The sequence below is a fragment of the Neolamprologus brichardi genome, chromosome 23 (genome assembly GCF_056152115.1).
Source record: "Neolamprologus brichardi isolate AB-2024 chromosome 23, ASM5615211v1, whole genome shotgun sequence".
NCBI lineage: Eukaryota > Metazoa > Chordata > Actinopteri > Cichliformes > Cichlidae > Neolamprologus > Neolamprologus brichardi.
In genome coordinates, this window is record NC_142125.1 from 9,604,238 (window position 1) to 9,630,770 (window position 26,533).

Sequence of the window (26,533 nt, forward strand, 5' to 3'; positions counted from 1 at the left end):
CAATAGTTCGCCAAGCTTTCTAAAGGTCTTTGAAAGTTTGTCTTTGGACATTGGCTTTCTCACTCGTTTTCAATCCAGTCCTTTTACCTGACCATTTTCAGAGGATTTGTTTGTTTGTTTGTTTGTTTTTTGTTAAGCCACTTAATACATATCTATGAATCATTCACACACACAAAATGCCCCCCAACTCAAGGGAGGGAGCAGTTTTGTGTCTATACATAACAGAAAACTTACCAATGAACCAATTTTAAATTAGATATAAATTTCTTTAGCTAAATCAATGAGAAATGTCAAAAATAGCACATTTTGACAGGAATACGATAGCAGTATTCCCAAACAACTCTTAGCTGAAAACTTGGCATATCCTGGTAGGGTGTGCAGTGCCTCCTTAAAAGTTTAATGAAACTGGAAAGGTGGAGGACAAAAAGAAGACGTGGCAGATCTAGAAAAAAACCCCCAACTATCTACAGCAGACAGTGTTGGGGAGTAACGGAATACATGTACCGCCGTTACGTATTTAAAATACAAAATATGAGTAACTGTATTCCGTTACAGTTACCGTTTAAAAAGGTGGTATTTAGAATACAGTTACTTTGTTGAAATAAATGGATTACACGGCGGTACTTCCCTGTTTCATATTGTGGCGGGTCAGGCCTGTTTGGGTTTTGTTTGACAGCTACGTTCTGTTGTTCCAGGCGGCAGCGTTACGGTTGCCATGGTTACAGGGTGACGCCGTCTCTTTGCGTGTTTCCTGGGTGAGAGAGCGCCTGTTGTTGTTGTGCTAAGCTAATAGCCAGAATGCTACCGGTATAGCTCTAAAGAATGTAGCATCATAGGCAGTGTAGTCCGTGCTGCAGGGAGAATGGACTGCCATACCCGTTATGTGTCTGTGAGCGAGGGAGGGAGAAAAAGGAAAAGTACAAGCTGTCATCGAGCAAAAACGGGAGCTGGAAGCATGTAAATATAATAATAACCACTGCAGCCAAGAAGAGTGCCTGACGAGCCCAGTTGTAAGTAAGCTATTAAGACTCGACTGTACACCGTGTTCGTGTTTTCCTCCAAAAACAATAAGTTCCGTTGGAGCAGCCTTTCAGCGCCTCTCTCTGTCTCTCGCTAGCAAAGTTGACCCAAACAACAAAGTAAAGCTAGTTTTCGGCTACGAGCCCTACACAGAACCCACCGTATCACCCAGAGGTCCCTGTACTACGTACTACGGTTCGGAGCCGCGGACCTTCAGTTACAGTAATAAATCACAGCAATAGTACATTCATGTAGTTGTAAACAGCATGATAATATATTAAGTAATCCAAAGTATTCAGAATACGTTACTCTCATTGAGTAATGTAACGGAATACGTTACAGAATACATTTTGGGGCATGTATTCTGTATTCTGTAATGGAATACATTTTAAAAGTAACCTTCCCAACACTGACAGCAGATGAACATTATCTGGAAGTCACGTCGTTAAGAAATAGCAAAATAAATCCAGCAAAGACCTGACACAGGACCTGAGAGATGCACCTGGCCGTTATCTGCATCTAGCCTGGGCCTCAACATCTTTGAAGCAGTGAGGGATCATCTCAGCAGAGAACAGAACCTAACACAGTGAACATTTATAGAAGAGTGATGAAATGTCCTTAGAGAAGCCTGCAGACTACTTAAAGAAGTTACAAGAAAGCTTGACTAAGAGAGTTTAGGCTGGGAAGTAAAGGTGGTTGTACCAAATTTTAACTTTCAAGACTAAACTCTGTATTGGATTCATATTCTATATTTCCACGTATGTTTGCAGATATTTCAAGAAATTGCTGCACCTATTTCCAGTTTTCCTAAAAAAATATGAAGAAATGCAAGATGGATCAAGGCTTTCAGACTACTGTGTCTCCTGTGGTGACGTCTTTGGAAATAATAGCGTACCATATTTTTCGGACTATAAGGCGCACTTAAAATTCTTCGATTTTCTCAAAAATCGACAGTGCACCTTATAATCTGGTGCGCCTTATGCATGAATTCTGGTTGTGCTTACTGAGCTTGAACCGATTTTATGTGGTACACGAGAAATCTGTGAAAAAAGTATGCCTTTGGTAAGCTACAAAGCTGCACCGCTTGATGGATTGTCGGAGCATTACAGCTACCGTAGCCAGGAGCCTCACGGAGTAATCCGGGTCCAAACTCCGCTTCAGGTCCCAAAGTCAAACGAGCACTGCAGCATCAATGAGAGTTAAAAACTGTCTAAATTCTTTTATCTTTAATAAAATGATCAGTGTTGCTGCTTTACCCGGTGTAACAATTACGTTTAACATCCAGGCATCCATGAAAACTGAATTTATTAAATTTAACTGAGTTAGAAGTTAGTAGGAAGTTAGCTCGCTAGTTTCCACCTAAACATGATATAGCATGTTCTGACTGAGAGATTTCTGAAAAAATTAAAACGTACAGCTCTGCTATCACTTCCAACATAAATGAAGACTGAAAACTAAACAGCAGTGACATTTGTAGGGTTACTGAAGTTGGGGTAGCTGGTATATAATGATAGTGATCAGTGCTATCTGATTGCTAGCGACATAGCTATGTTAGCATAACATAAACACAGTAAAGCTGGTGGATGAATGCTAACCTTTTTCAATTAGATAAAAGTTAACGTGAGGGTTCCCTATGGTTAGGGACAAATGCAATCGCATGGCAGGATGCTGTAAACGGACCAAACGTCAGTCAGGAGAACAAGTGAGATAATCCATCCAAGAGGTTGGTCATTAATGTATTGCAACAACATTGGAATAGAGTACCTGCTGGAGAATTTAACATTAATGAATCAATGGTACGGAAGTGGAGGAAGCAAGAAGAATGAGTTGAGTAAAGTTTGTCTTATCTGACTGTTTTGTTTCGCTTAATGCGCCTTATAATCCGGTGCGCCTTATGGTCCGAAAAATACAGTACCCGTAAAGTACCTTTGCTGCAGATTCTGTTGACAGGCTTTATAATCGTGAATCTTTTCCTTTCCACATCCTATCATTTTAACTAAGAATGTGTTCTTCATGACTTTACCGATTAAATAAGTAATTAAATTAATAAGTTCTACCGACTCCCTGCACCACCTAGTGGTGAAATTTGGCATTGCAAAAAGTGCAGCCCAGCCTGTGTTTAGCTACAGTGGATTTCTCTTGAAAACAATGCGCACACGATTTGGATATAAAGTCACAGCAGTTTCTTCACATTCCACAAGTTTTTAGACTGCAGCTGGGAGTCTCAGTTTATGCCTCTTCACTCCCTGATGCATTTATATCCCACTATTACACACCATTAACGTGTACTTACTCTCTCTTGTAGTTTGTTTTGTCCAGTTTTCACCCTTACCCTTAAGCAAGGCACTTACTCCTCTCTAATGTAGCTTGTGTATACACCTTACATCAGAACATTCTTAAAAGGCAATCTTTCTGCCTCTTTATGTACTTTGGAGTGGCCTTTAGCTAAATTATGTTGTCATATTTGAACGCGGGGTGTGATTTGCCAGAATTATGTAATTGAGAAATTAGAACAATAATATCCCACCTTCATACCAAACACCCTCAGACCGCAACACAGTTTTCAGCAACCCTCCCCTCGCCCCCCCTCTCTCAGGAAGCCATCTGTGCTGTAATTGGCTGAAACTAAGGGGGCGTTGGAATAAACAACTGTTCCGAGCATTTTCATTGGCCGCTGTCACGTCGCTCGAACTGTTGCCTGGCGATGGGCTCGGAGCTTGTCAACCGCACGATCCAGTTACTGTAGCTGCCTGCTGCAATGAAAATAACGTCGTTGGTGGGTGGATATATTTATATGGGCCTGTTTCCATCGTTTTTCCCCAAAAACAGTGACTGAGTGAGTAGTTTCTTTTATCTTTACTTGGGTAACACTTAACCTGCGAGGGTGACTCGGATCTCTTATGTGTTAAGGCAGGCGGGAGGTTTGTTATGCATGTTTTCTGAATCAGCTGGTTCAACAACAACTAGGGAAAAAAACTGTTAATTTCTGTTAAGTTGGCTTCATATGTTTGACTTGTTGGGTTTGCTGTTGCTCTGCATTAAAAATGTGGGCGCTACAGTCAGTCTGTGGGCAGTCATAGCTCCCTGTCTCTCTCTCACACACACGCACACGCATACATATGTGCATATACACAATTAGATACACAGGCTACAGTTAAAAATTATGATTTGTGACAGCTACATTTCACCTTTGTAGCTGTTAAGAACGTGAGAGGCTTGTTATAAGAAGCAACACCACAAATGCAGGTGAGATTTTTACATAAACAGCAGTAAATTTCTTTTTCTTTTTTTCAACCATAATTTTATCTTAAATTTAAACTTGTGTCTATTGTTGTTTGCGTAATTGTGTGTAATTAACCCCAAAAAAATCACGTTACTCTAAACCTGAGTGACGTTGTTAGATGGATCCCTTTTTTGTTGTTGTTGTTGTTGTTGTTGTTTTCTACAAATTTCCACCACTTTGTCAAATTTTAATCATCAGAAAGACACAATTCTGCATAAATACTAGTGCACTGATCATATGAAGAGATTTTGGAGGTTCTGCATTTTCAATTCCACGCACCACGCATGAGTCATGCTGTTGATAGAGACAAAATATACGATCTACAGCCATGCACTGTGCATTCCTGATCATATTATCCTTCCAGGAGTGGGCCTGGTGGGTTAGTTGGCAAAAATCTGCTTGGGAAAAACAATAGGCTTGCATACCACCTCATGTAGGCTACAAGCTGAAATGGACCAAGGGAAGCACAGAAACACACTCATGAGTGAAAAATAAAAGGCATTTTCTGCGAGGTGAAAAGTGTTTGAGTTTAGCCTACAGTTGAGGGTTTGCTGCTGAGTAAGATAAGGGAGTAACAGACCACACAGCGATATTTGGTGTTCAGGGAGACTCAGTTTATTTTGGTGCCGAGGTTTTTGCATAGTGATGAGCAGCTCCTGTGCCCACAGCTCTGTAGGAGATTGCAAGTGTGTGTGTGTGTGAGTGTGTGTGTAGGCTACACAAGTCCTTGAGCTTTCCAGCTAGGAGAAGATGAAATGGAGAAAGTGGTATCTGGAGTCTTATCTGATTCAATAAAGAGTGTGTGGATACCAGAGGAAATCCTTTGATCACGTTCAAAATGCGCGCGGTGCCCTTTCACTCTCTCTAAACAGGTAGGAATTTACTATTTTCACCATCATTTTCATCAGGGTCTGTAAACTATAATATGGAACCTTTTTATTTACTTAATTTATGCTGACGAGACAGTCCACTGATTTCACACATTCGCGTCCATTCGCTCGGTATGGGGAGCCTGCACAGCCTGTTAATACCCTTGTACAGTGTCTTCTGTGGCTCTAGAGGAGCTTCGTCAAGTCTTGAGAAAATAACCCTTGTGATATGATCAGGGTTATCTTTAGTAAAGCTGAAGATATCAATTAGCTGGAAGAAAGCCTGTGTTTTAAAACTGTGGGCATGGAGATCAAGAAATGAGGGCGTGCAGGCAAAGGAGGACGAATGATAGATTGTATTAAACTGCTTTCTGGGAATTGGAGGATCCTGCTTTTTTATTTTAATAGGGACCAAAAGTTGGGACATTTCAGCCTCTGCTTCACCCATTTTGATCATTGTTCTTTCTAGTCACCCTTTCTAAACTCCTCCAGCTTAATAAAAGGGACCTATACAAAGCAGGAATCACCCTTTAACTAAAGGATTGCTAGTTTTGTGGCACAGATTCATTTTTTCTCAAGCTTTCGTGAATTCAGTATCGGTAGATTTTCTTTTAACTCTGAGCTAAGAGGGCTCTTTATCTATTTTGATTTGGTGCATTGTTTTCCTGCAGGTGAAGACGAGGCACTGACGGAGGCATGTGACGGATATTATGGCTTACAGCAGGCGTTCGCCTCTCAGGAGCCGACAGCTGGCCGACTCATGCAGTCCTGTAGCCGGGGCCCCCGAGCCTGAGCTCCACCCACCTCACACAGCATACCTTTTGACTTCATGAAGATCCCTGACCTTGGTGATGTAATGAATAAATTTGAAGTCCTTGGGATTGTGGGTGAAGGTAAGTGTGGTCATTTACTTGCTGAAAAGCCTGTTTTGTGCGATTGTTTTTCAGTCTGCAGTAGATAGTAAGAACTAGTCCAGTCCAGCCTTTCATGCACACTTGCATGGCTTTTTAGTGAGCCATCAGTTGATTGTTTTTAACCAATTTGCCTGCAGAACAAGCCCATTAAAAGCCTGACCTTTACAGCTTATTAAGGTCAAGGGTGTCTGTTTTATATTTATTTATCCAAAAGAATTTAAATGTGACAAACTGAAGCTAGATGCTTTAATGTGATTCATACTTTCGTGTTCTTATTGGATAAATGAAGTGGTGGTTTGGGGATTTTTTTTGCTTTATTGTAGTAAATATCAGCAGGGCATGGCTGTGTGATAGTTAAATTCCCCTGAAATGCTTCTCCTGGCTTTTGTTTTGCCTTGAGCTACTTGGTTGATAGAAAGTGGCAGTAGCCCTGAAGGGAGACCACCCACACGTCCTAGTTTTTACACCCTTACTCTTCTACTCCCACGTCTTAGAAGTTTTATAATGCGTGGCAGAAAGACGCGGGGAAATCTCGAGCTGGATTTTAAAAGCTGCGTGCCTGTCCGATGATGCGCCGGTTGGGAAGGAAGTCAGCACGTTTAGTGTCACATCAAACTGTAAAAGTTGTAGAAATTTTTCCTGCTCAACCCCGTTTCCTGCCGTAGCACTCATTGCGCTGTATGCTCCGCTTGATCCCAGCATCATAGATTTTTCCTCTGTGATCTTGAGGTCAGTCAGTTTTGTTAATGATTTAGTACTAAGTGCTAAGTGCATGCAGCTCACAACATTAAAATTAAATATACACTGAATTATGTGCAGTTATCTCCAGCTCCTCATTGAAGGACGGAAATGAACAGGAGAAATTATTTTCCATCTTTTAATACTTCAGGCATGTTTTGCAGCTTTTTGTGCACTAATTTAGTAGGGGTGGGGTAAGAGACGTGGCTAATGTGTCCCTGCTTTACTAATGACATACAAAATGTCCTAAATTGTCATGAAACCGGGCTGCATACACCAAAAAAAATCCTGTCCAGTTTGGTTTCTTGTTAGTCAGTGGATTTTTCACTGGTGGTGGTCATGCTTAGTGGAACCGCTGGACGTACATGTGAAGATTAAAGCCAAACTAAGATGCTGAAGGTGGCTGATTTAGGGAAAATAAACAAGAGTTTAAGGATGCTGTTGTGTATGGTAATGGTGGTTATGCTATGTGCACAGCACGTCCTCAGTCCACCATATAACTTGATGTGTTATTACAAGTTTCTTACTCACCAGTGTCTTCTGGGTGGTGTGTACCCAAGATAATTACACGTTCAAGAGATGAAATTGAGTTTTGGATTATATTAATAATAATAAAGACACAAGTTCAAATTGTTACAGTGGTATAAATAATACATAGACCCTATAGCTTTAGCTTATACATCTCGTTTATAGTCTTTAAAGTGTGTTCGACTGTAGAGCGGATAACTTCTCAGCACTGATGTTCTTGTAAAGGAGCACAGATCTATTCGTCATATGTCTGCTTGGTCCAAGAATTCCTCTCGAACCCTCGGGGGATGCATGTGTGTGACTGCCAGGGTCGATAACATCAGATCTACAGTAGCTTGCCAACACTTGTGTCCTACTTTCTGGACCACCTGTCCTTTTTATAGAGGGGGGGGGGGGGATGTTTAGTTCATGTGTAGTTCATGCGAACATATAGGATACATTCAAAGGGGTTATTTCAAAAGCTTTTCTCTTCTCAGTTGGAGTAATACTCCTTGTTTGTTTATGGCTGTAGATCATGGTGGCATGTTAATTACAGAGTTTCAAGCTGAATTTGTGTTTTATTATTTACTGTTATTGATTTTACTTGAAAGAAAAAGTTACTCTGAATGGATGAATAAACAGTAAAGGAAATTAAAGTAATCCTGTTTTTTGGTTCTGTTTCAGGTGCCTATGGTGTTGTTCTGAAGTGCCGACACAAGGTAAGGTTCACATTATTTATGTTTGTAATACACTGTCAATATGAAAAAAACAAAGTTTTAAAGGGCAAAAGATTTATGTTTGTCAGCAAAACTCATGAAAAACTAACAGTAAAGCCAGAATGTGCTTATTCCTCTGTGTTGTGGAGCTCTGTTGTTTTCTGTAAAAAACACATAAATGAGTCACGCTGTTGCACATGGTGACTCGATTGTTCCTTACGGTGAACCGGGGCAGTGTTTTATGGCTCAAGCTAATCTCACATACACTGCTGTAAATACTCACTAGAGCACAAATGTGTATAATTTATGGTTGAACAGTTGCGCTGCTTCTGTTAGAGTAACATTTACAAAAAAGCTACCAGTACTGTGATGATTTCTTTCTTAAGAAGTTAAATATTATACGTGATCTGCTTTAGAAGTGCAATGGGGTAAATAATTATTTGATTTTTGCTCACTTAGAAAGAAATCAACAGTCTCTTGTATTTATGCTAGTTTCATTTTAATGGAGAGAGGGAATATTAACCAAAAATCAAGATAAAATACGCTATATAAAAGTTATACATTGATTTGCATGTTGCTGAGTGAAATCAGTATTTGATCCTCAAGCAAAACATGACACAACTTAGTACTTAGGTAGAGAAACTGTTGTTGTTGCACAACGGTGAGAGGTTTCTTGTAGTAGGTCACCAGCTTCCTTCTTTACAGAAACTCTCTAACTCCTTTCAGTTTCTTGGCTGCTGCTTGGAAACATGAAGCTTCAGCTCCCTCCACATATTTTCTGTAGTGTAGATGTCTGGAGACCAGCTAGGCCACTCCATGACCTTAATGTACTTCTTCTTTAGTTGCCTTGGCAGTATGTTTTGGGTCATTGCCATGCTTAAAGACCCATCCACGACCCATCTTCAGTGTTTTAGCTTGTTTTTTTAAAGCATGGTATAACATGATAAAATTGAGCAACAGTGGACATTTTGGGTCATATTTTTGTAACTATATGTTATACTGAAATGAGCGGTATAGCTAATCCAGGGGCCTGATTCATACATGTTTGCTCTTGTTTGTGAAGCACCAGCCTTGACCTTTGAGTGTGGTGGTCGGAGGGTAATGTTGGTTTGCCTGATAAAGAGATAAAGGCATCTGAATCAGGCCCAGAGAACTTCTGATCTAGATCGCGTTTGTTTTCCAAAGGAGCAAGCACTCCTCACGAACCTGGTCGCACCGTTTTTGTTTAGTGTTGTTGTCGCATTGGGTTACAGTTACAGATGCTCCTGCAGACTGCTGGATAATTGGTTATAGTCCTTTTGTCTCCACTCAGGAGAGCAAGATCTGCTTTGAAGGATACATTCATTTCTTCCACTACTTAGATTTTTTTATTCACATAAAGGAGACTCTGTTTAAGCAGTTAATTTTTAGGAAAAGAAAAAGGAAATCAAAACAACCACAAAAAAAAAAAAGAAGAAAAATTGCAGACGACCCACACTGCAGTAATAGCCTTGTCATCTCAGTCCATGTGAGGAAGAGGCTGTGCCAGGAATTGACAGCAATCCAGTATGAATAAGAGAGGCTAACTACCTCCTACTTACTGAGATCTGCAAGAAGGAGACAAAAACACTTTCTCAGCCTCTCCTATCAAAATCCTCAGCAGGTTTTTTTTTACTTGCTCTACAATTACCATGCATCTGCCTTCATTTTATCATGTTTATTACAGAAGTGATATTACTCTGTTTATCCAGTGGCCCGGTGTCTAGTGCCAGGCAGTTAGCTTAAATGTTATAACAAAAATAAAAGGACAACAACACAAAGGGTTGATGTTGAGGGAGGAATAATAGGAGGGAGGATATAAATATTATTCAAACTGATTGATCACAGGCCGAGGCGTCTGCAAATGTCAATGTCTCCGTTTTCGAACAACAGAGCTCACATCAATAAACCGCCGTTAGGTTCGCACCACAGATGGCGGCTGCTGTCTGCAACGCTCTCGGTATTGTCTTCATTTGTGCGAAAACCCGTCAGCGTCAAAATTCAGCAACAAAAGTTTATCAGAACAGGATGAAATAAAGCTCAGCGTCAGCGTACATCTGCCAGGCTGATATGTTGCCTAATCAGAGACGGAGGAAGTTTTGACAAGGTTTAGGTAGCTCTATCCTAAACCTCATCAGAGCTTTGTTTTAAAAAAGAATAATGCTGATTTTGGTATAGTCCTCAGATGTCTGCGTGTACGGCTCTGCTCAGAAGACATTATGCCTGAGCGTGATATTCTTCTGTACTGTATATTTTATTTTACACATTGGTTTCATTTGGATTTAATGGCACAAACATCAAGCAGAGATGATGATTGTTTAGCTGGTAGAGGAACATTTGGGGGTTAAAGCCTGATTAAGCCACGAAGGAGATGGTGGAGCTCAACTTAAGCTAAAGGAAAGTGTAGTTGTTGGATGCAATACATGTAGCTTTGTAAGGTAACAACATTCATCTTGCAACATGATACTTACTTACCTCCAGTTTAGCTTTGAAGACACAGATCTGTAGAAACTGTTGACCTAATCAACCAATAATGGCTGAATGCTCGTGATCTCGGAAGATTTTGCCGTTCTAGTGACTCTCAGATACGAGTGCATTGTTCCTCACTGAGACTCATGTTTTTCTGTTCGTGATGCGATAATAGTGCTTCGGGTAAAAATACACACGTGTATATTAACGAGCTACATCACGAAACGCATTTTCATTAGTTGGCAAAGCGTTTTTGGAATGCATTTTTAATTAGATCATTATTTGGTAAAAAAATGATTTCTCGAAACAAACGAGCCCCCAGAAGCCTGACATTTTGTCACACATTGCCTGGGCCTTTTGTTGGTTAGAAACTCAGTAATATATGCATTTTTGATGGAATTTCTGCTGGTGACTTTATTGGTAGATGTGTGAAAGCACCGGAGGATAAATGCTCTGGCTGCAGATCAATGTGGACCTGTGCCATCTGGAAAATATCGTATTGTTAGCGTGAATGAACTGGCATGTTTTTTCAAGGGCTAACTCACAGATCTATGCTGCATAATTATGTGTGCATACACACAGAGGCTGGCACAGTGTCAAACACACTCTTCGCGCACACACACGTGTGTGTAAGCGGAAAAACACATAAGCTTAGCGAGGCTTTGATGATGCTGTGAGGATGGGCAGGGAAGTGCACTGACCAGAGAAAATGGCTGCATTTATATGGCACTGCAGCTGCTCATTCTCACAAAACACATTTATTTCACCAGCGACACGCCCCTTCGAACTTGCACTACCCAGTACATGTATTTAACAGGAATAATTAGATCCAAGAAAGACGTGGGGCCAGATATAGGAGGGATGGAAATAGGGAAACGTGCATTCAGTTTCTACGCAATAATCAGAATGTGTTTGAAAAGGCGACGGATTACAGTGTGTGCACCCGACATTACAGGATCCTCAAGAGTCAGCTGGGCTGGTTGTTGTACAGAGAGGAGGCGGAGGACATAGATAACTGTTTGTTTTTTTTATTCAGGTGTAATCATTTTATTGTCAGCAGTAGAAGCAGCAAAGGGGTTTTTCGCACTAGATAAATATATGCGGATGATTTATTATTCTTGCAGAGTTATTCTCCTTAAATATTTATGCAGACACAAACGGGATAAAAGATTTGATCTTAATGCTGAATGTTTGCTTCTCTGGCATTGTTACACGATTGTGATAACTGCGCGCTTCCTCATCATATTAATAACCGTGATTTATGATCCTTTTGCCGTCTGTTTACGAAAGATTGTTGGTCATTTACTTTATTAATGTGTCTTGAACATTATCCTAAACGCTGTGTAGGACATTCGAATCACTAGTTGTCATGATCGATTCTGCGGTTCACTCCTACAAGCGCACATGTGCTGAAGTAAACATTGTGTCAGTTATCCTGACATTTGGAAAACCTTTATTAACTCCTTAAAACCAAGTGTATCGTATTAAATGGGTTTTTGAGACGTCCTCAACATCACTAGTGGGATTTTTTTAACCTAACCTGATCTTGTTTGTTTAAGATAAACAACCTTTGGGCAATTTTCTACAGATATTAGTGGTGAGCAAATGCTGACTCCTATGTCAGCAAATGCTGAGCAGGAAGTCTGTTTACATAGTCGCCACCGAGCAAAAAAGATATATAAAGTAACCTATTATGCATTACCGTATTTCATGTTCTGCATATGCCGCTACACTTTCAAATAAAGAGGTGGGCATATGTACAGGAAAGGACAGAGAGAGGTGATTTCCCTAATATGGTCACCTCAGGCACATAGCTCCACCCATCTGCTACTTAAACCTTATGCTTATGAGGGGTGGCCAATGAGAAGAAAGGGGGAGATTTTTTTTTTTTTAAAACAGAGGATGAAGTGCAGGGCTATTTAAAGGCCCAGTGTGAAATAAGCAATGATTATTTGTGACTGTGATTCATGCAAAGCTACCCTAGTAGAGTCCAGGTCCAGTAAAACCTGAAGCTGGAAATGAGCATAATGGGTATCTTTGAGTTGCTTTAGCCTGTCTACAGTTGCTCCTTTTCATGCTGTGTCTGATTTAATCAGTGTCATGTCTGCTGTCATTGATGCCTGCTTTGCTCTGTGTGGGGCTCTTGCTGCCGCTCTCCGCCGCAGGCTTTTCATGCATGCATGTGGAAGGGCGGGAAGGTTCAGAACAGAGCCGTACAGCTAAATATAAATCACTGCAGATGGAAATAACAATCTTCTTTTGACTATAGCGGCCCCGACTGAAATAGGCTCGACAGAATCACCTCATACCTTACAGGGACCCAGTTGTTCTCAGTAATGCTTTTGCACTCTCCAGCTTCACTCACTCTTGTTGCTGCTCTGCCAAATGTTGCCACAGCTTTTTGATAAAGAGAGTGCTCAGAGTAAAACTGCAACATGCTGCTGTGTCAAGAGGGTTGAGCACACAGAGACACAGAGGAGCTTTTGTCTTGTACTTCTGGCTCCTTTGTAATTATTTTCTTGTCGATTTAAATAGATAACCGTAAGAACACGCCTGGGTTCACTAATTCATTTTTGGCCACTCTTTTGGGAATGCAGCCCGTCATCATGGTGTGAGGAAATGAGGGGGCTACCAGATTCATGGATGCCGCAGCTACAGATCCACCTTTTGCCAAGTGAGCCACGAGGATGCTTCAGGACTTTTTCTCTTGCCTGCTGATGCTTGATAAAGCCCTATGAATTATGCTAATTTATTGTAAGCTAATTAAGAGGCTTAATCACGCTGATGTCGCTTAAAAGACGTCACAGTGCAGCTGTTTTTTTTTAAGCTTTAATAGTTCAAGCTGAAACTGATTTTTTTTAACCAAAATGCACATTTTCTGCACGCAATGATTTTTGTGACTGCCCTTGAGGTGTGACCTATGTGAGCTGCGGAGGCTTGAGACAGACGTGTGTTTGAAAATGCATTTCTATGATGTGTTATCCAACAGTTACACGAGGTATAGGCTTTCATAGCTGTCCAGAAAGGCCACTCTTCAAGGTGTCTGTAAAAAGCTAGTGTGAAACAATAGTCATTTAACTGAGGTTGACAGTTCAGACCAAAAGTGACAGAAATAGTTATAATGAATAAAACTTGATCTGATGACTGATGTGGGAAAGGTGTGGGAGGTTTCCAGAGCTCCTCTATTGAGCCACTCTTTAGTCCTGGTATATAGATTTGAGTCAGTTCTTGGTAGTTATGAAGAAGTTAAATCTAGAACTAAAAGTAAAAGAAAAAGACGCATCTATGAACTGTTTGTGTTGTCACGTTATGTCTGTCTCTTTATCGGTCGGTGGATATTGATCAACTTGATGTAGCACTTTTTCTTTCACTTCAAACTCATTTTTTCTTCTGTTGCATATCATTAACTTCCCTTTGCTCTCTCTCGTACACACCTGTCAATATTTTAACTTCACTTCAGTTTTATTTATATAGTGCTTTAACAACAGTAATCTCAATATGCTTTTCATAGTAAGTGAAAACCCAACAATATAAGAGGAAAAAGCCCAACAATCAGACAGTCATCTAAGAATAAACACTTGGAAACAGTGAGGAAGAAGAACTCCCTTTTAACAGGAAGAGACCCTGTTGCTATAGAATCAGGGTCCCCTCTTTTCATCTCTGATGTGCTTATATACCACTACTAGTCATGATGGTTTGCTGCTTCTCAGCAAGGATTGTTTTGTTTGAGGTCTATTCCTGTTGAAGGGTAGTTCTTCCTCCCCACCATCTCCAAGTGCAGTGTGGGGTTTTCTCTATATGTTCTGAAGTAAAATCCGACAATATTTAAATGTCTTGAGATGACTAGCATTACATAAATAAAATGTAACTAAATATTTTATTTATATAATGATACTTCAGGACCAACAAGTCAGGTTTTTGATTCATGGTCAGTTTCATGGTGAGAGTAAGTGCAGAAAGAAAGCATAACGAAAAGTTTGGATGTGACTCCAGGGTGCAAAAACCCACCGCTATGAGTTTGATATTATTCTTTTAGTAATATTCAGCTGATATTAAAGAATGTTGATAAGCTCGGGTAAGCAAATTACTCTGATTGAGCGATAAGTTAAAAAGTAAAAAGTCCAATATTAATTTATATCACATCATAAATTCTTTTTGCTTCCTAATCTGTATGAATGACAATAAGAAGATTGTATTCTTTAATGCCTACAGTAAAATGAAGTTATTACTGGACTTTGATTGGTTGCATATCATTTGTATCTTTTCTTCAAAATTAAAAATCTGTAAATTTGCAAAATCACATTTCGAACTTGGCAATAAGGTTTATTCACACTGTTGACGAAACTGGGGATATCAGTACTGGGAGTGGAAACTGCCCGTTGCTTGCACAACTTTGACCTCACATGTTAAAAAGGTATGTTTGCTCAACGGAGATCACGGAGCGAACTCCCACACATGCGGCTCTCATCTGACACAAGCACACACAACAATGTTTAATGGACGAGTGTTCATATGATTACTGCACGTGAGCTTGTGTTTTTGCTCTAAATGAGTGATGTATTATATTTAACCGCAATCCTTAACGTCATCAGACCAGTCTAGTGCATACTGGCCTCTAATATATAAAATACCCATACTATATTGAAGTCTATCACTGAGAACCTTAATGGAAGAAGAAACGGTTAAAACTCCGGATAAACATGTGACGCACTTTCTGTTTGCCATGTGTTGTGTTTTAAGACTTCCCACCAAACTCTGAGACTGGGTGACTTACAAATGAAACTCTTTGTTGAAACTTATCTGAGTCAAATACAAAGGTTTCTCTCTAGAAGCTAATCTAAATCCTGGATAAGGCCTCTGCGTGGCCTTGTACACTGGTGTTTTTGTAGCACGCGACAGTGTGTGGACCGTGGAAGCAGGAATTTAAACGTAGCAGTGCAGAGTATTTGTTTAAGCAGAGAACATCTCTTATACTACACACCCACGAACTGATTTCTAAAGACAGTCAAACCAAAAAAAGAGGTAAAAGATGGACAGGAGGCATTTTAAACCATGTCTCCTTTAATAATAATCAGTTAGAAGCAGTGAATTATCTGTTTTCGTCAATTATAAAGAAATTGACCTTCAACATGAAAAGTCGCGGCCCTTGAATGCAGCGGCGTCAGCTCGATACTTTAATTGGATTCCAGTCAGACACATGTGAATTTAAATGAGTCATTCTCACAACAAAGACATATGCAAACGATATATGACTCAGAAATGTCATGGGTCATGTTGGGACCTTGTGCACCTTTATATCAATCAAATATTGATATTCAAAGCTGTTTTCAGTTAAGTAATATTTCATGCTGTGTGTGTAGTGGTTGAAGAAACTAAAGAAACTCAGCTTGTCTGCTCTCCATATTGGAGTTTCTCTTCTCTGTGATGGAACTTGAAACAATAAACCTTTATTTATAAAATAAAATGTGTCCACAGCTGGGCAGTGTGAGCGACTAATTACATTAGTCTATATGAAATATGCCCAGATTTGTCAACACGCCCAGTCTGATGAGGCTTTGGAGCACATCTTTATTGAAATATGCGTGCTTTCACTGAGTGTTGTTTTTATATTGTAACATTTATTACAAACTTCTTAAATCCTAACCCTGGCAAACACCCTCCACATTATAATAATTAAAAACAAAGACCGCAACAACTGAATGGTGTGGAAGGTTACAGTGTGGGGTTAAGTTAAGACATTCATTTTCTGCAGAAGTCTAAATCAGGCATTAGTCGTAGAAATATAGCTACATGGCGCAGACGCAACTGCTGTGATTGGCCTGTTCAGTACTGTTGCATTTCCTGCTATTTTTTGTAGCAGTTTTTCAATTTGTCTGTGAAAGAATAACAATCAACTTTTCAATATAAGGAAAAATAATCACAACGGACTCACAAATGTCGGCAGATTCCAACATTAAATTGTTGAAACTACCGGGATGGATGTGAGGGAATGACAAAAGTCCCATCATGTTTGGTTCCATCATGGCTGAACTGCATAGAAAACACATGGACACAAAAACAACATTGATCACTCAGAAAGACTCACAAAACAGAACTAAAAACAAAAATGTAGCTAAAATAAACAAATCTTCTGTAGAAACTGAAATGAAACTGAATTCAAATCAAAATAGAAACAAAAACTCATCAGAAAATACGGAACTATATATAACTGATGACAAGACAAACTCCTTTTGGGACTTTTTAAAAATTAGCTGGCAGAAACAGACACAGCTCCTCTCTGGGGCGTCTCCGGTCTCTTCTGTTCCCCCCCTCCCATCAGGCTGTTAGTTACTATTACCCAGCATGCCATTTGCTGCTTTCATTTTGTAACTGTGCAGAAAGAAATGGTTTATGTTTCGCAAATTAAAATGTCTCATAAAGATATTTTAATCACATGACTGGGAAGAGTCACAAACACAGGTTTCCTATCAACACACCCTCTCATACTACTAGTTACTAATAATGAATTTAAACCACCTAATAAGCCACAAAAGCATCGGTCTTTAAGAAATTCACATCATGCGTAAAACGATGTAAACTGAGAATTTTACATAAAAATGTATTCAGATCTGATAATCATGATGCTTTATGTGTAATTAACACCACATGTAGGAACAAGCAAAACATTTTATTTTTTTAATGAAGTTGTGAAGTTAGACATGATATATAATTATTAAAGCGTGTTTGCATGACTTAGACTTAGACTTAGTCCCCAACCTTTTTTGCGCCACGGACCGGTTTATGCCCAACATTATTTTCACGGACCGGCCTTTAAGGTGATAAATACAACAAAATAAAAACTAGTACCGGTACCGAAAAAAAAAAGATTTATTCATAACACACGTGAAAAGACCCAGGAAAACCGAGTTAACGATAAAAACGATAACAAAATAACGCTGAAAACCGATAAAAACCCTGAAAACCATACATTTCACACCTGAGCCTCAACTCTCGCGGCCCGGTAACAAACGACTCACGGGTCCGAGGCCCGGGGGTTGGGGACCGCTGACTTAGACCAGCGAGTGTCTAACTCAGTTTCAGTGGAGGTCAGACACTGACATGCTTTAATTCACTGAAAATATTCAGTGACGTACAGTCTGGTCCACATAAAGAACTCATGAAGCAACATAATGAATGCAACAAGCTGCTTACCACACAGCCAACTCACATCTACCATCTATTCACAAGCTTGAATGTGACAGATACTGGCAGTAAAGTGCATTCAACGTCAGAAAATACATCTGGATGTCCAGAGAAAATAATAAAGTCTCAGTTTCATTCTTGCAGATATTTCTACAAATCTCACAAAAATGTAAAATAATGGTCTAGTTTAGCTTTTAGCTTACCTTACAGCCGTAGCTATGAGCTAACATTAAAACAACATGTAAATCTTTGCAGTATGACTAAAATTTTCTGACTCAGCTGCTTTTTCTTCACTGTAACATTTGATCAAAGAAACATTTTGCTGTATTCGAACGCCTCTTTTTTAGTTTCAGCTCCCTGTGTGCTTTCACACTAATAACACAAATTATAATTTTTATGGCTGATAGATGCAGAGCTACTCGGGTTTGACGTGTCCTCAAAGATAGAAAGCAAAAATTATCACTACAGACTTATTTGTCAAATATCAATAAACCTTTCAGGGAAAGTGTTCCTGTCAGAGCATCAATACAATCTGTATGTCTTAGGAGTCTGCAATGATTGCAGCATAAAGGATACAGCAGCACAGGTGTGAGTGCGTGAGGTGTCATCTTCCTCTTCTACAAAAACATCAACAAACAGGCGGCTGTTTTCCACGTCAAAACATAACTTAAAACCACTCTGGTTTGTTTTTGTGGATGTTACGTTGGCCTGTTATGCCTGCATAGGGCATGTATGAAGTACAATCAAATTACCGCTGACAGAATAAATGATGAACAAGCACAGAAACAGCAGGTGTGAGGTGTTTATTACCAAATAATGTCATTAAATTCTTTTTTTCTCATTCCCTGTAACCTTCATTCAAAAATCATCTAACGTTTTAGCGCAGGTAAATTGCACATGTTCAGAAAGATAATCTAAAGTTAGTACAATATACTAAACACAACATTTTAATCTCCTAACCCTTATGAAATAAGACAAGCACAGCTATAAAAATGTAAAAAATTACTTTTCCAACTACAGTGTGAATAAGAGGTGCAGCTAGTTTTAGAATGAGCTGAGTTTTTAAGTAGTGGCATATTTAAATTTAAAACACGTACTGTATTTTGTAACATTTTACAGTTGCTTCATTATTCATTTCATTTTTGCATTTTTTTTTTTTGCATTTTTTTGCATTTCAGTTCAAAAGAGTCCAGAGACTGTGTGAGTTGCACAGAATATTTAGCTTTCATACTGTTATATAATGTGGAGTAAATTATGCAGGATATAGAAGTCCACAGTTGTGACAGTATTTCCTGGCAACCCTCTTTTCCCGTAGTAAGATCAGGTGTATTTTTGACTTTCAGACTTGCAGCTGTGAAATTATGGAATAAAGAACGGCAAAAAAAAAAAAGGTAAACCTATCATTATTTCATTTGAAAGGGTCGTTTTTAGTACATGGATGAAAATTGTCAGCCGATTGCTCCCTGAAGTCACTGACTGCAAATTGAACATATTAAGCTTTACTGTGTTTCCTCCCTTGAGATGCTCTGCAGGCCTTCACTGCGACTGCCTTCAGTTGGGTCTCTCTGCATTCAGTCTTGTCTTCAGTAACTGAAAAGCATGCTTTGTTGGGTTTGAGATCAGGTGACTGACTTGGCCTTTGAAGAATATCCCATTTCAAGCAGCCCAAGAGTTTCTGTCCTAAAACTCACTCTTGCTGTTCTCTAGCTGAGCGTATAGCACCGTACCCTCCATCCTGCTACTTTATCAGCAGTCAAAATAAACGCCGGTGACCCGGTTCCCCTGGCAGCCATACATATCTGCATTATATCACTTCCTCCACTATGATGTGGTATGTTTGGATTAGGAGTCGTTTCACTCCCTTTCCAAACTTTCCTCTTCCCATAATTCTGTTGCAAGTTCATCTCAGTTTCATCTGTCCAGTGGTTAGCACCTTCCTCTAAAACACCTCTATCTCCATTCATGAAGGTGTCTTTCGATTGCAGATTTTGAAACCTTGACATTTCCCTGAGCGTGTTCTTGACTTGATTGGATGCTGTTTTTTGGAACTGTGGAAATAATTCTCTCATCGTGCACTTTAATTGTTTTCTGTGGCCTTTCGGACCTTTTAATGTTGCTGAGCCAGTCCGTTCATTCTTTTCGAATGTGTGGCCACTCGTAAAGTTTTTGTTTTGATTTTGTTGTCGTCCTAATGATGACCTCGCACATTTGCACTTGCACCTTATCTCTTTAGACTTTGAATTTAAAATTAGAAGGAAAAACTCTTAAATACAAATTTGATGTCTGGAATCAACTTGAAATATTATGTCTGCTTCATTTGCCATGAAATAACAAGGGTGCAGGCTTCACCTGGCCCTGAAACTGCTTGTCAGTCAATTGTCCAACAGTTTTTGAGCCATGAGAAGAGATGCTAATGCTACGTTGGCATGAAAATCAAAGGGAAAGACAGGCTTAAGTTGATTTTGACAGGTATCTCCATGCATTACTTGACATGCAAGAAGGATGTGACAGCTAAGTAAACAAGTAAATTAATTTCCCTCCTGCAGTAAGTTGGCACTTTCATTAATTAGTATGAGGAAACTTTGCTGACAATAATAAATGCTTTGCATGGGTTGAATTGCTTAACCGATCACGTAATGAAATGCAAACAACAGGTTTTGTGATCTGAGGGTTAAGAACAGAGCGAATGTTCTACTGAGTAGCAGAAAGCATCACATGATCACATGAGTCATCCTGTTATTAGCAAGCGAACACGAACATATGTGGCACATGCCAGGGCACAACGCTTGCTTCTTATGGTGAAGGCTCCTGGCAGCTCCACTGTGGTGTGGGGTTGTATTTTCCTGGCATGGTTCAGGTTCATAAAACCCCCGAGGGCCGGAGATTGATGCCAAAAGGAAGTCGTCCTTAGCGAATATGTTCAGGAAATGGTGGAGGATCAGTCAGTCATTTTTCACTAGGATACAGCCAAGTGAGACCATATATCACAGCCTGTTAATGCAGCAAATGGCACCTCAATGCCGTTTTAAAATATTTGGTATTAAGATGAATGTTTGGTGTATTGTTTGCAGCCTCAGGCTCAAGACTTGGGTGCCAGCTACCGTGGTACTGTGGGTGCCTCTGCTACCAATCAAGTCGATGACTAGAGCATACATATAAAATTTTAATCAAATTTGTACCACAGTGAGGTTTTACATCTATCTGCTCTCTGTTTTTTAGTAAAGAGTAAATTATTCACTAAAATGTCTCCCACTCTCAGACGCTGAATTTTTAAATAAATGTTTAAAAAAGTTCTTAAACATGGGCTGTATGGGGTTATTTGCATTAAACTGCTTTTTGATGTGTTTGCAATAGAAAAGCAGCTCAATCAGGGCCACAGTAGGACCAAATAAAATTGTTATTTCACTCTACACTCATTTATATTTACACGGGTGCAGAGAACAGCATACTTACCTTCATACAACATCGAGAACCGAGCACACACTAGTGCAAGCATCAGTGACATCACCTAGGGCAGCGGTCCCCAACCCTTTTTGCGCCACGGACCGGTTTATGCCCGACAATATTTTCACGGACCGGACTTTAAGGTCCGTAGATAAATACAGCAAAAGAAAACTAGTACCGGTACTGAAAAAAAGAAGATTTATTCATAACACACGTGAAAAGACCCAGGAAAACCGAGTTAACGATAAAAACGATAACAAAATAACGCTGAAAACCAATAAAAACCCTGAAAATCATACATTTCACACCTCAACTCTCGCGGCCCGGTACCAAACGACTCACGGACCGGTACCAGTCCGAGGCCCGGGGTTTGGGGACCGCTGACGTAGGGCACTGATTATATCAGAAGCAGTGTGAAAGGAAGAGATGGGTTGCAAAGTTGCTTGCAGGTGCACAGCAACTATGGGTAGACTAAAGCAGCTTTAGTAGTGTATAAGAGGATAAAGAGATCAACTTTAGCATTGGGATATTAGTTGATATGCCCAGATTGTCTGACTGAACTAACTAAAGATCGTGCTTTGCCACCCCACATGTACTGCCAGCAGTCATGCATGACTAAATGATGTAAGGCCTATATGGGGCATCATCCCATCTATAAAGGCTATATTTTTTTAAACAATAGAAAGAAGCCTCTGGTATATTTTAAAATAGATGTCTGAATATAAGGTTTTCCATACAAAACTTACAATGTCCACAGGTCCTCCATTTGTCCACCTCTGGACACCCGGCATATATCCATACAGTGGTTAAACTTGTCCCATACTTCTGCGAACATGACTTGCGCTACCTACCACCAACCATGTGAAACTCATGAATCCCCTCTTGCTAACAGTGCATGTCTCGATTGTTATCAGTGAATGGCTGTGGAATAAAAGCACAAATCAGACGATGACTCTTTTGGATACACCCTGTATAATCCAGGAGATGTTTATCTGTTTATTTTATTAGGGTATAAACTATACAAGCCTTAGTGAACCCACGTTCGACGCTGCTGAGCTGCAGGTTTAAATCTTTGCATTACTGGCTGTTGATTGATTGATTTTCTTTTCCCCCCCGTATCATTAACCAACACAAAGCCTGACTTTTAGATCGTAACACGGCACTTTTAGTGGGGATTTTGTGTTAATTCACCTTAACCTTTTTAATGCCAGTTCATGTCATGCTGTTTCCATGACAGAGGTGGGTATTGTTTAATACCTACCTCTGAGTGCACAGAAGCAATTAGCAGTGGCGGCTTTGGCTTTGAAAGATATGCTTTTAAACTGTGAGGTTACTCTCAGAATAGCACGTTTATTTATTTTTTTGCCTTTTGACCCTCCACATCTGACCGGAATCTGGCACCCTTGTATTTTTGCACTGTGGCTTCATGCTAGCAAGTAGGCTGTGAAGGAGTAACACTAGGTGTGATGTCTAATTAGGTTGTGGCCACAAGTGTAATACATGGTGCTCAAACATATTTAGCTAGAGTCATTTAAGACGTTTTTTTGTTGTGTGATTCATGGATAATTTACTCTTTAATGCTGTGTCACTTTGCCTACTGAGACAGAAATCTATTATCTGCTGGAGATTAGTCGTGTTTGCATTGCATTTGCCTGTAACTTGCCATGCTGCAATTCAAAAATTAGTAATTAGTGTATCGACTAGATCTAATAGGCCCATCAGTGTTTTAGGAGCTGCCGTGTAGCATCAAGTGAGTCACGACCACTCTGCAGTCATCTGTTGTTTGTCCTATCTTAATCATTTTTTTCATATTATCTTTTATTTTAGTACTGCTTCAAGTCTTCTTCTTTTTTTTTCAAGATTATATAACTGCTGGTGCTTCTTCCGCCAATAATTGAACTGATGCAGTAATTTTTTTCCCTCCCATATAAGCTGTCAATAACATCTAGATTTATTTAGTGGGAAAAAAATGTCTACCGCTCCATTTGAAAGGAACAGTTATTTTTGCACCCAGTGAACAGAAACTGGGACAGAAGAGGAAAAACAGGACTTTCACAGCATTAAATGGGTCACCTTGAGTGGAACACTTGCCTATGTGGTCCTATTAGGAGCCAGAGAGAGAGAGAGAAAGACAGAGAGAGATGTAGAGGGGACACATGTTTCCTGTCTGAATGTTAAAGTTGTAACTGTCCCCTGATAGATGGAGGCTATTTAAAGTATAAATCTGAAGCTTTGTCAAACGCAGACCGCCAGGCTCGGCCCACCTGTTGGTGCAGCCTTTTGTGTGCGCACGTCCTGGATATGGGCTTTTTCTTTTTGTCACGTGTTTATACATTACAGAGCTCAACGTGCACAGAAAGCACTACCTGGCTTCAGTCGACTCTAACATGCAGTTTAGTTTTAGTGAATCATTTACCTAAAGTTTCTTTTAGCTTTTGCCTTGACCCCATTTATTCAGTCATTGCCCAGCCCTGCACAAATACTTTTCACTAGTACCGTAAAGCAAGCCAACCCAGTTTACTTTGCAAGAGTGCATGTTAGGATTAAATTCACTTATTATTTATTTAAATAGTGCCAGATCAGCTGTCATTTTAAAGTGCTGCATAATGTTAGGTGAACACCCTACAACATTCAGAGTTTCCCACAGGATTGCATTGTGGCAGTATCAAAGCGGAGGGGGCATATGCACTCGCAAGCACTCATTTAGCAGCAAATGAACCTTCAAACTAAAAGCGAGCAGATTGTGTAACAGTGACGTTATTGTCTTGGGCAAATGGAAAGTACTAATATATCACAAATAAGGCCCACGTAAAGCCACTAATGTCGCAGAGAGCAAGCGTTTGGTGACAGTGGGGAGGAAGAACTCCATTTTAACAGGACGATACCTCTGGAAGAACCCAGCACAGGTAGGAGCATCTATCAACCTCAAACAGCTGAGGTAAGAGAGAAGAGGAACATACAGAAGTGAAAAGAGGAAGAGAGATGCTCAGTGTATCAAAGGATGTGCACCAGCAATTTGAGACAATAGCAGGATGATTGAGTAATAGTTCTGGGTCACCTGATTCAGCCCTCACTATAAGCTCTGTCGAAAAGGAAAGTTTTAGTTTTAAAAGGAAACATTTCTATGCTTCTTTCACTTTATGGTAACATGTTTAATCCAACTGAGGCTATGCAAAAGCTTTATTTACACTACTGCATTGACTCCTTGTTCAAGTGGAGGCCATTTTTTCACTTTTGACCTGGTTTCTCTGCTTTGCTCGCCGATCGCAGGTGAAACTGTGCATGTTGGACTTTGTGCTCATAAATACTGAACAGCAGGTTACTGAAACTCAGAAAGGAGACAAGGCTTTAGAGCTATCAGAGTCTAAACACATTTCAAAGCTGTAAAAATAAAACAAAAACAAAACAAAAACAGTAAATGTCTTCACTGGCAGAAGGCACAATGATAATGCCAAGGACAATCTTACATTTTATTTCACAGAATCATTATCCTGCAGCTAACCTTAATCCAATTCAATTTATGCAGCACCAATTCACATCGACAGTCACCTCATTGCTTTCTATTGTAAAGTAAAAACAACAGAATATTAGAAAGAAAACCTCAATAATCTACCAATCCCCTTTGAGCAGCACTTGGTGACAGTGGGGAGGGAAAACTCCCCACTTTTAAGGAAAAACTTCCTTAACAAGAAGAAAACTAACAGACCCAGGTTCAGCGAGGGTCAGACATCTGCTGTGTTTGGGGTGTGACGGAAAAGAAGACAGCATAAAGTGTCCAAGGACTCCTCGGGTTATTCTACCTACACCATATATTACTACCAAACAGACCAATCAGAGCTGGTGAAATCTCCAACAGTGCGACATGTCAATGCACCTATACAGCGAGGTCTTTAAAATATGATGGAGACTTATCCTTCGGGAGTTTGAATGTGAGAAGAAAGATTGAACTTCTAAATGAAGAGAAACTAATTTGGGAGAAATATCACATCTAATTTCAGTCACTTTCAGCGTTTTGGATCAGCTAAAGGCTGTATAAGGATTTGTGGGACTGATGTTGCAGTTTAAAATGAAGAAAGAGGATTGATTGACACTTTTAGCGTAGGTCCTTCTTACTTTTTTATGCCTTTTAGATAGTCCATAGGAGTTATCTCCAGGGACGTGAGGGGCTATCATTGAACATCACCTAGAGTCTCCTGCATTGTCTGAAGTGCTGGCTCAGCACTGCTCACTGGGCCAAAGAAGGAAAACTCTTTACTCTTTGTACAATATCGATAGTTCTGTTGGGGCAAAATTAAAGCTGCAACCTATACATTTTGCACCAGCCTCTCGCTTTGCTTTGGGGTCATTTTTCTGCTACCATTGAACATTTTATTGGCTTTGCACTTGGAGCATTTATCATCACGGAGAACTACAGAGCCGTTATTACCAAATCTCACAGCCTGGCGGTTCACGTTTGATCTCCTTGTTTGGACAGTTGAGCATGGGATCTTGACACTAATAATATGACGCTTTACAAGCCTGTGACACAAAACCAATGCCCCTAATGCTGGGTTCAGTGTTGTAGTTTGCCACAGAAGATCGGCAGCAAACACTTCAAACCAGATGGAAAAATGATGCACAAAGTAACACGGCAGAGTTATGACTGCATCCTCCACTGACTAATTGTGGAAAACACAGGAGATGACTGATTTAATCAAGATTATGAATGATGAATAACTTAATTTAATTTGACGTCTTTTATCATTTCCAGTGGGTGAGATTTGCATAGTTACAAAACCGATTTATCAGTGTCTGGAAGTGAAAAATAATCCCACAGTATGAGCTTTAATCACAACCAAAGCGACATCACAGGCGCCGTATATTTCCAATTGTTTTTAAAGGCGAAACCAACAGCTGCTGCATTTCTGGTTCGGGTGTGGCCAGAAATTAAAAGTAAACAAAAGCTGGTGATCTTCTGTTTTTATGGGCCGATGATTTTTTTTTTTTTTTTTTTTTTTTTTAGTAACCGTATAAACAACAAAAGATGGTGGATTGGCCAGATGCTGGCAGATGTGTAAAAATAACTCAGTGTTTGGTGGCGGATATGGCGGATCTTCCACAAGACACAGGTGGTCGCCGGTCCGAGTGTCAGGTGAACTGAACTTCAGGTAAGAAGTTATGACCTGCAGTCTGTCTGGGTCAGATATAAACCAAGTTTAGGTGCAGTTTATTTTTGTTGTGCTGAGTTTTTACAGTCAGTTATAATAACTCTTACTGCGTACTAGCTAGCATGACAGAGTTTCTATACAGATGGGTGGGTGCTATGGTGTTACTGATAGTGAACTTTATTTTATTCACAAGGTTGGTTAGTAAAGTTGCCAACCATGCCATAAA

At 39.9% G+C, this 26,533-nt stretch overlaps 1 protein-coding gene across 4 annotated transcripts in view; it reads left to right on the top strand.

Moving 5' to 3' along the window:
• The first annotated feature begins 3,728 nt into the window (after window positions 1–3,728).
• LOC102794434 (cyclin-dependent kinase-like 5) overlaps window positions 3,729–26,533 on the top strand; it is a 51,189-nt gene continuing 28,384 nt past the window's right edge. For 3 of the 4 annotated variants that reach the window (XM_006790250.2, XM_006790253.2, XM_006790252.2), the window contains exons 1-3: window positions 3,729–3,856; window positions 5,844–6,065; window positions 8,016–8,050. In XM_006790250.2, coding sequence (XP_006790313.2) covers window positions 6,002–6,065; window positions 8,016–8,050 — 99 coding nt within the window. In that variant the 5' untranslated portion in view covers window positions 3,729–3,856; window positions 5,844–6,001. Of the gene's footprint in view, window positions 3,857–4,216; window positions 5,176–5,843; window positions 6,066–8,015; window positions 8,051–26,533 lie in introns of all 4 variants that reach the window. The other variant, XM_006790251.2, reaches the window with a different exon arrangement.